General features: G+C 41.1%; 1 protein-coding gene across 3 annotated transcripts in view; it reads right to left on the minus strand.

The window, feature by feature from the left end:
• BACH1 (BTB domain and CNC homolog 1) overlaps positions 1 to 13,440 on the minus strand; it is a 45,330-nt gene that overhangs the window by 8,164 nt on the left and 23,726 nt on the right. For all 3 annotated transcript variants that reach the window (XM_033941919.1, XM_033941920.1, XM_033941921.1), the window contains exons 4-5: positions 8,021 to 9,388; positions 5,865 to 6,071 (exon numbers count right to left, since the gene is read on the minus strand). In XM_033941919.1, the coding sequence (XP_033797810.1) occupies positions 5,865 to 6,071; positions 8,021 to 9,388 (1,575 nt within the window). The remainder of the gene's footprint in view (positions 1 to 5,864; positions 6,072 to 8,020; positions 9,389 to 13,440) is intronic.

The raw sequence follows: 13,440 nt of genomic DNA on the forward strand, positions 1-13,440 counted from the left end.
TTGATCAAATACCAGTCTTTCAGTTATTTTTGCGATGAAAGGTATGTTAGCGATAGGACGATAATTTGAAACTTCTTCTGGACTAGTTTTGAGATCTTTCAGTATTGGGGTAATGGTGGCTGTTTTCCAAGGAAGAGGGACAGTTGCGGTTATTAAGCTTTTTTGAACGAGAGAATGAATAAATGGACCAAAGCAGGAAAATAATTTTTTGAGGTAGAACGGAGGAATAATTTCTGACCGTGAGCCTTTTAAATTGATTTTCTGGAGAAGGGATTGGATATCTTTTATAGAGGGTATTTTGAATTTGGTGCATTTAGATGTAGATATTGATTCAATTTTGCAGTTGATCTCGAAATTGTCAGTTGTATTTTGCTGGAAAGTATTTCGAATAATACTGATTTTTGAGCAAAAATGATTCGCGAGTTCTTGAGCTGTGAGATTGCATTTTTGTTTATTGCAAACTCTGTGTGTCAATGGAGTGATAGATTTTAAAATGGAGTATAAAATAGACAGATTTTTTGCTTTAGATATTTTTTTTTTGTAGTAATTACTTTTAGCCTGATTAATTTTCGTTTTATAGAATGCGGCCTTATCTTTATAGTTTTGTTGGTTTATGTATGATTTAATATGTTGCCATTTTCTTTCTAAAGATCTTAGTTGTTTTTTCATAAGGGAGAGTTCTTCTGTGTACCAAGGGTTTGAAAGTTTGCGAAGGGAAAGTGTTTTAGAGATCTTTGGTATTTTGTTATCGACAAGAGATTGTAAAGTTGATCGTCCAATGAAGCGAAATTGGGAATGGGGATAGAAGGGTTAAAAATAGGCAAAATGTCCGATAATTCTATTTTGGAGAAATCACGAAATAGAATTATCGGACATTTTGCCTCTTTTTAACCCTTCTATCCCCATTCCCAATTTCACTTTATTGGACGATCAACTATTATCATGGAACACCTCTTTACAATCTCTTGTCGATAACAAAATACCAAAGATCTCTAAAACACTTTCCCTTTGCAAACTTTCAAACTCTTGGTACAAAGAAGAACTTATATGCATGACAGAAGAGCAGGACTTGGGTGTGATTGTATGTGATGATCTTAAGATGACCAAATAGGTTAAAAAGGTGAAGGCAAAAGCTAGAAGGATGCTAGGTTGCATAAGGAGAGGTATGGCCAGTAGGAAAAAGGAGGTATTGAAGCATTTAAAAACATCTGACATATACAATTGTATAGAAAGCCTTACATTAATACATTATATATCTTATATCTAATATAATATATCTCAGCCCTCCCATCCCTCCCTCCTAACCCCAGTGGGAGGATGTGTGCAGGAGATTCATAAAATATAGAAAAATTATATACTAAGAATTACTAATGGGACTATCATTTTGGGAATTTATCCAGGTTCCATATGCACTTCAAATAGTGTTATAATTCTGTATCCTTATATCTAATATAATATATCTCAGCCCTCCCATCCCTCCCTCCTAACCCCAGTGGGAGGATGTGTGCAGGAGATTCATAAAATATAGAAAAATTATATACTAAGAATTACTAATGGGACTATCATTTTGGGAATTTATCCAGGTTTCATATGCACTTCAAATAGTGTTATAATTCTGTATCTGGTTTCTCCTAAGAGCAGTTAGCTTAGACATCTGCTGTATATATTGAACTTCAACCAATAATACTCGGGGGTAAAGGTTTTGATGATGTAACTATCTTTTTTAAAGAAGATACTGAAGGAAGATTGAAAGTTGAAAGAGCTGATGTAGGAACCAAAGAGGGTGAAGAAAAGATATTGGAATGAGAAGTAGGCGGTGTGATAGTTATTAGGGATTGCCTTAGTTGGGCGACTTTATCCTGGAAACCATATGTAAAATCATCCGTGCTAAGAGATATTAGAGGTTGGTGTGTAGACTTAATAACAGAAAATGAATCAGTAAGAGAATGTAAAAGACGATACAGATAATAATTATTTAAGTCATGCTGAAGGAGCTTAGAAATGTAGATACATTTTTTCTTCCCTTAGTGAGCTTGAATAGTGTCGAGAGTTTTTTTTTTTAAGTGTTGAAGTGTTCCTTTGCCAAGAGCGCTCAGTGCTTCACAATTGGTGCCACAGTACTGAGTGGCCAGAATGAAACCAAGGCTGTGAAGGACAATGATTTGAAGAAAGTGGGTTCAGGGGAGCAGAAAGATCAAGGTCAAGTAAAAGATTTATCCCAAATTGTAATCTCATCACATAAGAGAAACAATTTGTTGAATGGAAGAAGAGGAGGGCTCTCCTGAGAAGGCCAGAGGGACAGACATTAAATGCCTTACCTGAGGGAGAGAATACCACCTAATGTGAGGCAGCCTAAGGCCCCACAGATTTGAAATCTGTGATAGACTATCCAGGGTATAAGATTGAAAGTTAAGAGAAGTAAAAAGAAAAAGTAGATTGAAATAGAAAAAAAGAGGCATTTTTAGGAGGTGCACAAAGGAGCACGACATGCTCCTTGTTAGTGTTCCTTCGTTGCGCGAGGCAGCGCACGACGGCCAGTTAGAGAGTGAACTGACTAAATGTGCGCCAAAGAAGGTCACCTTTTGTGGGTGGAGCTTGAGAGCACCATGTAGGAGGACACAGCAAGAAGCTGCCACGTTCACAGCAGCTAAAGGTTATTATCAGGCTGAGACAGGCATGGTAGCTTTTGAAGCCCGTACAGACTGAAGTAGCCCCAAAGGTGCGTACCTGGGTCTGCTATACAGATTCTGGAGCTGGCTAGCTCACCAGTAGTGTTCTGCTTTACACACTAGCACTGCTGGCAGCCTGTGAAGATAGGAGGGAGGGATACCAAACTGCAGAAGAAGGGGGGAAGAGATTAGACCATCGGGGGGTAGAGGAGAGGGGCTACATTAGCATGCGTTAAAATGTTTTAACACACATTAAACATTTAATGCATTATTCGATAATTATTAATGCGTTAAATGTACAGCTCTGTTAACACATTTGTTTGATAAGCAAAATCACAACTAGGGCACACTTTGGGGGCAATTTACGGTATACAAAAATCCACATGTATTCACCACACAAATGTGTCATCTTTAACTAAGAGAGTAATCTCTCAGGGGTGTTAAAAGTACTGGCCAGTATATGAGAAAGATGGACAACACCCTAGTTCCCTTAAATCAGTGGTCTCAAACTCAAACCCTTTGCAGGGCCACATTTTGGATTTGTAGGTACTTGAAGAGTCTCAGAAAAAACAGTTAATGTCTTATTAAAGAAATGACAATTTTGCATGAGGTAAAACTCTTTATAGTTTATAAATCTTTCCTTTTAGCTAAGTCTTAATAATATTGTAATTTATAGCTAAAGAGAAACTGTTTTATTTTACTTTTGTGATTATGATAAACATACTGAGGGGCCTCAAAATAGTACCTGGCGGGCCACGAGTTTATTGAGACCACTGCCTTAAATGTAGAATGGGAAAAGTAGTTAAGTAGTGGCTTCCCAAAACATTCGAATAAGCTTCTCCATAAGAACGTAACATAAATAACCATACTGGGTCAGACCAATGGTACATCTAGTCCAGTGGTCGGCAAACTTGAGTGTGGCTCGCAGTTCAGCTAGCTAGAGCAGGGGTGCCCAATCTGCTTCCCTTCCCTGTAAAGAGGACGCTGAAGGGCCGGGCTGGACAACTTTCACCACCCGACGTCAATTCTGACATCAGAGAGGAAGTTCCGGGCCAGCCAATCACTGCCTGGCTGGCCCGGAACTTCCTCTCCGATGTCAGAATTGTTGTCGGATGGCAAAAGTTGGTTGGCCCGGCGCTTCAGCGTCCTCTTTATGGGGAAGGAAAGCAGGGAGAGCTCAGAACTCGGCAGCGACCTGTTCCCCGATGGCGGCAGTGGCAGCCTATTCCCCGGTGGCGGTGGCTTGGGGGAGGGTAGGGAGAAAAAAAGAAAGAAAGAAAGTGGGCATGCATGGAGAGAGAAAGAAAGAAGGGAGACAGACAGAAAGGGGGCATGGAGAGAGAAAGATAGGGAGACAGACAGAACGTGGGCATGCATGGAGAGAGAAAGACAGACATACAGAAAGGGGGTATGGAGAGAGAGAGAAAGAAAGAAGGGGACAGGGGGAGGGAATGAGATCTGGAGGAGAGGAAGCATACAGGAGGCTGAAAGAAGGAAAGAAATATTGGATGCACAGTCAGAAGAATAAAGTGCAACCAGAGGCTGATGAAATTACCAGACAAGACAACAAAGGTAGGAAAAATTATTTTATTTTCAATTTAGTGATCAAAATGTGTCCATTTTGAGAATTTATATCTGCTGTCTATATTTTGCACTATGGCCCCCTTTTAATAAACCGCAATAGCGTTTTTTAGCGCAGGGAGCCTATGAGCATCAAGAGCAGCGCAGGGTATTCAGCGCAGCTCCCTGCACTAAAAACCGCTATCACAGTTTAGTAAAAAGGGAGGGGGTATATTTGTCTATTTTTGTATAGTTGTTACTGAGGTGACATTGCATAAAGTCATCTGCCTTGACCTCTTTGAAAGCCCGCGGAATATAAATGATAATTTACACTTTCTCTGAGTACAGTGTGCTTGTGTTTTTAAAAATTTTATTATTGGTAGTTCATTTTGACTTGGCCACGAAGGTAAGGGGGAGGGAGGGGAGCGGCTGAAAGACATGTAGTAATCCTTGTAGGCTTGACTATGCAGGGAATTATTTTTGTAAAATCATGTTTTGTTATGTGACTGGCATTATTTAGACTTTAATTTCTATGAATGAATAGAATGAAAATGATATAAAATTGCTTGCTTGTTTTTATGTGCGTGCACTGAAGGGAAGTGGAGAAAGAGTGGGTTGAGGATGCTGAAGGGAAATGGGGAAAAGAGAGTGGGGAGAAGACGCTGATTTATAAATTGACAGTTGTACAGAATATTGTTTCTTTTATACTTTAATATAATAAGTTCAGTATAAAACTATTCGAGGCTTGTGTGGATGGGATCAGATGGTTTGTGGGAACAGGGACCTAGCTCGCGGGGACGGGGCAGGGAAGGAGATAAATTTTTTTCCAGTGTCATTCTCTAGGCTCTGCCACGAATTGATTTCGACTACGTGAGGGCGAGCAGGGTGTCAGTTGGATTGACTTAGCCGTCATAGCGCAAGCTGGCACGGGGTATGGCTCTCAAAAGAAAGCTTAATCATTGTACTGCTGATCTTTGGCTGTTTTGACTAAAGAATTTGCCTACCACTGATCTAGCCCAATATCCAGTTTCCAACAGTGGCCATTCCAGGTCACTAGTACTTGCAGAAACCCAAACAGTATCAACATTTCCAGGACAAGAAGTGGCTTCCTCCAGGTCTATCCCAATATAAAAACAAGAAGTCTTCAGTTATCTTAACTGACAAGTAGTTTATTATCAGGCCTTTATATTATGGGCTCCTTTTACTAAGCTGCGGTAGCGTGATTAGCGCGCGCTAATCCTCGCACTACGCAGAAAAACTAAGGGCTCCTTTTACTAAGCTGTGCTAGCGGTTTCAGCGAGCGCTTAGCGTGCGTTACAATGCCGCACACACTAGACGCTAACACCTCCATTGAGCTGGCGTTAGTTTTTCCGCGTAGCGCAGGGTTAGCGTGCGCTATAAACGCTACCGCAGCTTAGTAAAAGGAGTCCTATGTGAATCTATATCAAAATGGTTCAAACAATTCAAACTGTTTCAAAAAAAACAAAAACAAAAGGTGTGATACAAAGTACTCTTCTTTTAATGATCAGATGTTAATTAAGAGCAAAATTTTCACAGGCCATTTTGTGTGAAGTACAATAAAATAATTCTATTTCATTGGCTATATGTACATAATCAGTATGCTTTGATACATACCAGTTTTTCTATTTCACTCTCCAGGTTCTGTATGCAATCAAGTTTTCTCTTACGACAGCGCTGTGCTGCAATTCTATTTTTACTTCGGCGACGTATATCGTGGACATAGTCCAACTGCTCAGGAGTCAGTTTATACATTTTCAGCAATGACTGAAAATCATTTCTAGAAAGTGAAATGATTCTTTGCGTATTAAATGGCAATTTCACCTGCAATATAAGTAAATAAATACATACAAAAAGGCATTTTGCAGCATGATGAATTATATAAAAAGTAATATTAAAGTTATGAACAAAAAACTAATATATTATTTGATGAAATAATTGAAGGCTGCAAATAGGTTCTTACCATAACTGTAAAGCAGCATGAAAAAGTCTGAGCCACATTTCTAGCCCTTTATAGTATAGTATTTCTCAAACTGGTTCTTTTGGTATGCTATGCATGAAGTGTATAATCACAGCTCTTAATTTAATAAAGCAGATTTTTTTTCAAGATTCTTTAGCAGTTGGGCACAGTTTCATAGATTTTCATGTTAAAATTGTATTCACTATGTTATTTTCTGGCATTTAAGTGTCCAGTTTATTTGGTCCATGTCAAACAAACATAGAAAATGATGGCAGATAAAGACCATATGGCTATCAAGTCTGCCAACTACCCACTATCCGTTACTCTTCCTTAAGAGATCATACATGCGTGTTCCATGCTTTCTTATATTCAAATTGTCTTTAGCTCTACCACTTCCACTGGGAGGCCATTCCATACATCCGCTACCATTTTTGTAAAAAGTATTTCCTTGGTTTAATCTCAAGTCTCTCTCGTTTCACCTTCATCCTAAACCCTCCTAAACATTCCAGCATTTCCTCTCAGCTGAAACATACTTGCCTCTTGTATATTTATGCAACAGAGATATTAAATGTCTTATCATATCTCTTCTTCCACCTTTCTTCCAATGCATACCTATTGAAATCTAAGGGCCAAATTCTATACACGGCATCCCGATTGTAGGTGGCCAACTGCTGCCTAACCAGCCAATTGGGATGCACTTTTTTTTTTTTAACTAAAAACTCACCTCCCGAGGCAGGCCACCTACATTGTAGGTGCTTCCGGAGCCTAGGGAGGCACGCAAGCCCACCTAAAGGTGAGCCTTGGCCCGGAACTATCCTTAGGCAGCCGTACAACATTGTAAGCAGATGTGGCTGTTGAGCTTATCGTGTGGCAAGGGATTCCCAGTCCCTCCTGCCAGAACACCCCCACCTCCCCCATACATCACCAGCAGGAGGGATGTCCAGTCCCTCCTGCTGGAACCCCACATCCCCCCCCCCCAAACTCCTCTCCACCTTAAAACATTGGCCGGCCGGAGGCAACCTTCCTGCCTCCAGCCGGCTGGGCCTGCCTTCCCACAAATGGCGGTCTTTGATTGGCTCAGGTGCCTCCGGCTCCTCCCTTGGGAAGGGCCTGAGGTGCCTGAGCCAAAGGGGCCTTAGGCCCCTCCCCGTACATCACATGATGCACCAGGATGTAGCCTAAGGCCCAGATGCATCTCGGGAGGCTACAGAGCAGGAGGGGTGCAGAGCAGGAGGGACTGAGCACCCCTCCTGCTCCCAACTTTTACAGGTACCGGCAAGGAAGGGAGAGGGGAACAGGGCATCCAGTGGCAGGAGGGAGTCGGCATCCCTCCTGCCGTTTGTTTTTTGGTGGGTGGGTGAATTGGGAATCAGCCCAATGGCAGGAGAGAGTGAGAATCTCTACTGCCATAATTTTGAAGTGGTGGGGGTGGCAGGGGGAACTTTATTGGGAGATGAGGGGCTTTTTCTATATATTTTTTTTATTGGGCTGATATTTTGTGTGTGTAATACATGCAAAATATCTGGCCCATAAATTTAAAAAAGCTAGGAGAAGCCCTGACAGCAGTGACAGGAGGCTGCTTCTCTTGTCACTAGTGTCAGGGTTTTGCCCTGACTCAATCGCTCAGAGAGCGATTGAGTCAGGAGTTTGCGTGCAAATCATTTGCATGCAATAAAGATAGTGAATCAATCGCTGTTTTAAAATTGGCCAACAGCGATTAAATTGCTATCTTTAGTGAATCTGGGCCAAAATATAAAATTGCAAAAGACCACTGAGCATTAAACAGATTTGAAGAAATAGGAAGAATTCTCACCTCGCATTCCTGTTCTTTTGTTGAACATGATTCGCTGTCTCCTTCGGTATCAGTTTCAGACTCTTCTCCCAAAGTTACAACACAAGAGTAAAGGCATTTTTCTTGCTGTTTCTCCTTGACATAATCTCCACTACTTAAGTCAGAACTATTTGAACAACCCTCAGTTGCCAGCGTATTAATAAAAGGGCATTGCACAGAACTGAGTGTTGTAAACGTTCTTTCGGGACTTTCACCAATTCTCATACCTAGCCATGGACACTCAGATTTTTTTTCTGAGTTGATCTGTTCTGCACACACTCTTGCTGCAGGTGACAATGGTGCCTGGCATGTTGTTTCAGTATTATAAATTTCATTCCAGAACCCTTTGGCTAAGTGTTCAGCTACTTCTCTCTCTACAGTGCTGAGATTAGTTAGACTTAAGTTATTTTCTTCTTCCATACCTGAGGCAGGTGCTGGAGCCTGTTGAGGGCTCAAATTTTCTGGAGCCTGTTGAGGGCTCAAATTTTCTTTGTGGATTTCATGCCCATTTCCAGTGTCTGCTGAACTTCTCTCAGCAAGTCCAGGCTCACTGTTGTGTAGACCACATGGCTCATAACTGGATGGAAAAGGCACTGAATTAAAGCCATGACGTCCCACATCAGAATTTGAAGATAAAGTAAGATCATCAGCTTGTTCTATAGAACATAATGCACTCGGGTATAATGCATCAGTTTCAGATTCTAAATCTTCTGTCCCTGTTATCTTTTGCATTTCAACTGAATCTGGTTCACATCTTGATTTCTTTTTAGTATCTGTACTCTCTTGGGATTTCTGAAAAACACTGTTATCAAGAGATTGACCTGACATGGACTGAACATCCTGAGAACTGGAAGTGGCACCTAGAGAGCAGATCTGGCCACTTTTAAAAGCTTTTTGGAACTTCCTGTATTTTGGGCAAAGGGAAGAGAAGCCAGCAGTATTATGCTTCTCTAAGCAGAAGGCCTCACATCCTTGACTAGCACCGTCTTGAAAGTGAGCAGACACTTCATCACTTTGACATCTGTGAAACTTTGAACAAGGAATGTCGAGGTGCTCATTAACCAAAAATTCTTCAACTTCATCTATTTCTAAATCACCAGGATCAACACAGGAAATTTTCTGGCTTACTTTTTCACAGAATGATTTACAGCATTTCTTTCTGGGGCAATCTTGCTGCTGATTTTCAATTTCCGAAAACTTGAATTTTAGAAACTGGAAGCACGATGCCTCTATGTTATGTACAGCCAATATTTCTGCACATTTACTGACTTCAGATACATTATCTTTATTTAAAAGAAGCTTAGAGGTGTAAGCAAACTGAAGCAAAGGAGTGAAGCCTTTAACAGTCACCTGTGGGGAAAAATGATAAGAGTTTCTAGAACTTGTGTAACTTTTATATGGCATAAGAAACAAAACTAACACGCTTACCTCTCCCTCAAACAAGGAAGATAAAACTAGCATTCCAAGTTAACCTTCAGGAACAGAAAATGAGTTAATCCTCATATCATACAGATTTAACTATATACACAAATCTCTGCAAGATAGGTCCCCTGCTTATAACATTCCTACCCCAACCCTCCAAATAAATCTTACAGTTCAACTTTCAATTGCTTAATGCCAGTTTACACTGCCAACTAAAACTGAAGAGTGAATTAGGATATTCAAAAACTGAAGTTCTGTAAAGTAAATACTTCATTTGCAAAACTGAACACAACTCCTTATGATAAAGGATTAGGACTTAAATTAAATTAACAAATTAGCAAACTGTAAACTCCACAGAGGACAATTAAAGGGTCAACAAGGCCAATTAGTTTTTAATTAACAGGTTTTCTGCACAAGATAAATATGAAAACCTCAGTAATATTCTATAACAGAAAATATTTCTGTTGAAAAAATTCCCAATTTCTAAAATGTTTCTCATAAAATTAAAATCATAACAATGGATACCAGTGCAAAACTAGACAAAAAAAAGGCATGGCAATTTAAAAAAATAAAAAAACACACCTGAATTTAATTCAGCATACCATTTAAACCACAATGGGCTAGATTTACTAAAATTCAATTCAGTGTCCGATTTGTTCCCGACTGCATGCAAGCCGACGAAGTCACAAAAGGCCTGCATACAAATGGGGACGATCATTGACATGCCCCCACCCACGGCATGGATCGCTAGAGAGCAATCCTTGAGCATGCACAGACCCTGACAATAGTGACAGGAGAAGCAGCCTCCTGTCACTGCTGTCAGGGCTTCTGCCGGCTCTTTTTATTTATTTTTTAATCGGGCAGATATTTTGCATGTATTATACACGCAAAATAACTGCTTGGTTAACCTACCCCCCCCCCCCCAAGTGCTTCCTCCTGCCATCTCAAACCTGTCCTGGCTGAGCCCGGCCTACTTCCCTCCATCATCAGCTCGGCCGGCCAGGCCGAGCCCACCCCCCTCCCCGTATCTTTAAAATCATTGGGAGCAGGAGGGGTGATCAGTCCCTCCTGCTCCAGGCCTCCTCCTACACCAACTGTGATGCACGGGGAGGGGCCTAAGGCCCTGATTGGCTGAGGGAGGAGTCTAAGAAAGTCTCAGATTGGCCATTGTTTTTGGCAGAGACTTCCTTAGACTCCTCCCTAGGAGGCTGGAAAATATCTACTTTATCTGAATGTTAGCTCACCTTGAACTACAATTTAAAGGACAATACTGATAGGACAGTATCGAGATAAGGCCTTTAAAGACATGGAGCTTGCAGAGTTAAAAACCACACAGTTATGAACAAGAAGTTAACCCCACACAGCTTGATTCCTCATGCCCCAAGATTCTGAAAAGCAAACAACAGGCAGAAGCAATGTTACGCTTTACACCACAGCTAGCCATCTTGAAAACTGACTGGAGTTGTCTACCATGAATATACATATAATGAAGGTAGTCTGTGCAAATGCATCTTATATGTATGTACATTTTCAGTGTGAATGTCTTGATAACCAGCCTGCAACACCTGATGACCAGAATTGCTTATCCCTTCTTTACACCAGAGACACTACTAAGGTTGCATGCTCCCTTAAAGTAAAGCTTACTGTAGTAGCAAAGTATAACTACGGTATTTTGCCTTCCCATTATATACCAAGCACAACCATTGCATTTTGAGCCTGAAAACAAACTAAAAGTGAACACTTTCCCTCTAACACATAATGGTGACAAAAGGTTAGCATGTTTGCTCAGTTTATCACATTTCATTTACTGCCACTTTACTTCCTGAAGTTGAAATGGCTTTCAAGAACAGTATGTTCCTCCAGAACTAGAAAACACTTAGCTTTGTGGAATTAATGGATGACAATTACCATATATACTCAAATATAAACTGGGATTTTGGGGACAAAAAATTGGCCCAAAAATGGGGGTCCTGGTTTATATTCGGGTCATCCCCCAGTGACCACACGAAACCCTCCAGGACTTCCTTAGGCTGGGACAGGAGGGATCCCTCCCGTCTCCTGCCCTGGCCGGCACTAATAATTACCACCCTCCCTCCTTCCCTCCCGAGTATCCCGTGCTGAAATCCTCCTGAAGATTGTAAATGTAGTAGCCAGCGGCGCACCTGGGCCGGCACACAGCAGCGAGCTTTTCATGCTGCCAGCCAGCCCTGCACCGCTCCTTGATAGGCTGCCACAAGTTCTCGTGGGATTCACAGTTCTCGCGGCAGCCTATCAAGGAGCAGTGCAGGGACAGCCGGCAGCACGAAAAGCTCGCTGCTGCATGCCGGCCTGGGTGCACCATTGGCTACTACATTTACAATCTTTGAGAGGATTTCAGCGCGGGATACATGCTGGACCACCAGGGAACAGGTACGCGAGGGAGGAAAGGTGGTAATTATTAGTGTCGGACGGACGGGGCAGGAGACGGAAGGGATCCCTCCTGTCCTGGCCTACCAGTAGGTGGTTTAAGTTAAGGGGAAGGGTTAATCTGCTGGCTGGGTTAGAGGGCAGAGGGGAATACGGGACAATCAAGTCATTGTGACATCACTGATGAGGTTGGCTCTTTTTAGGGGGAAGAGGGTACAGGGAAGGAAGGTGGGACAGTGTTCAGAGCCTGGCAGGGAGGGGGGCTTGGTTCACAGCCTGGTAGGGAATGGGACTGAGTGCAGAACCTGGCAGGGCAGGACACTTGAATATTAAGCCACTCGACTTATATTTGGGTGAACCATTTTTCCTCCTTTTTTGGGGAAAATGGGGGTCTCATCTTATATTTGAGTATATACAGTACTTACATTCCCATCATATAACTCAATCTGAATTTTTATCCCTTCACCAATGAAAAACATGAAACTGTTAAAAGAATAAAATACATGTGATATCTTAAGAATATTAACGCACAAGGCAAGTATTTTTTCAGTGGAATTTCTAGAACAAGGCTCAAGAAGGATAGATGCTAAAGCAGATGTAAGCAACCTCTATAAAAAGGGCCACATGAATATCAGTACTATCCTTGGCGAGCCACAACATTATGCTTAATTGTGAAAACTAATGAAGAACACATTTTTGTAGTGTTGAGTTTTGAATGTTTTTATGTTTCTTTTGTATGAATGTAGTATATTTTCCTATTTTTAATGGTGTTCTTTTTTAATCTGATTTCTTATATACCGCTATACCGTGAGGTTCAAAGCGGTTTTCATTTTATTGTAAACCGTTTTGAATTGTGCAACTAAAGCGGTATTATCAAGTTAAATAAACGATATAATTTCTGAATTAGAAAAGCACAGAATTCCATAGACCACTTATAATAAATATGTAAAAATGTAACTAAAAATTATAGAAAAGAACTGCTGTTTGAAAATATTTGCCCAAGTCAGTGTTTAAAATCAACAAAAAAAATCTTGTTAATGGCATTTTCTGTATATTTTTCCACTGGTCTTGTGGGCTGCATTCAGCCCACAGGCTTCAGGTTGCCCTATGGTGAAATAATAAAGTAAATATTTTCTTCATTGAAAAGTTGGTGGATGCAAGAACAAGTTTTAAGAAACGTGCCCATTAAGTAGTAGTAAGAATGGGCAGACTAATTGCTAAAGAGCTGCTAGACATATGCAGCACTGTACAAGAGATAGTCCCTACACAGTAGAGCTTACAATCTAATCAAACAGATAAAACAGGACAAGTAGTGGGGTTAGGAAGTTTCTCAGGCATGGGTGCTTTACAAGCAAGTGGGGATTAGGAGTTAAAAGCAACCTCAAAGAGTGGGCTTTTAGCTTCGATTTGAATACTGCCTGGGACAGAGCTTGATGTACTGATGCAGAAAGGGTGACTGATGCATAGAATACTCTCCCGGTAAAGGTGGTGGAGACAAAGACTGTCTGAATTCAAGAAAATGTGGGACAGGCATATGGGATCATTTAGGAAGAGGAGGCAATAATGGATGCTGT

The sequence above is a fragment of the Geotrypetes seraphini genome, chromosome 4 (assembly GCF_902459505.1).
Source record: "Geotrypetes seraphini chromosome 4, aGeoSer1.1, whole genome shotgun sequence".
Lineage (NCBI taxonomy): Eukaryota > Metazoa > Chordata > Amphibia > Gymnophiona > Dermophiidae > Geotrypetes > Geotrypetes seraphini.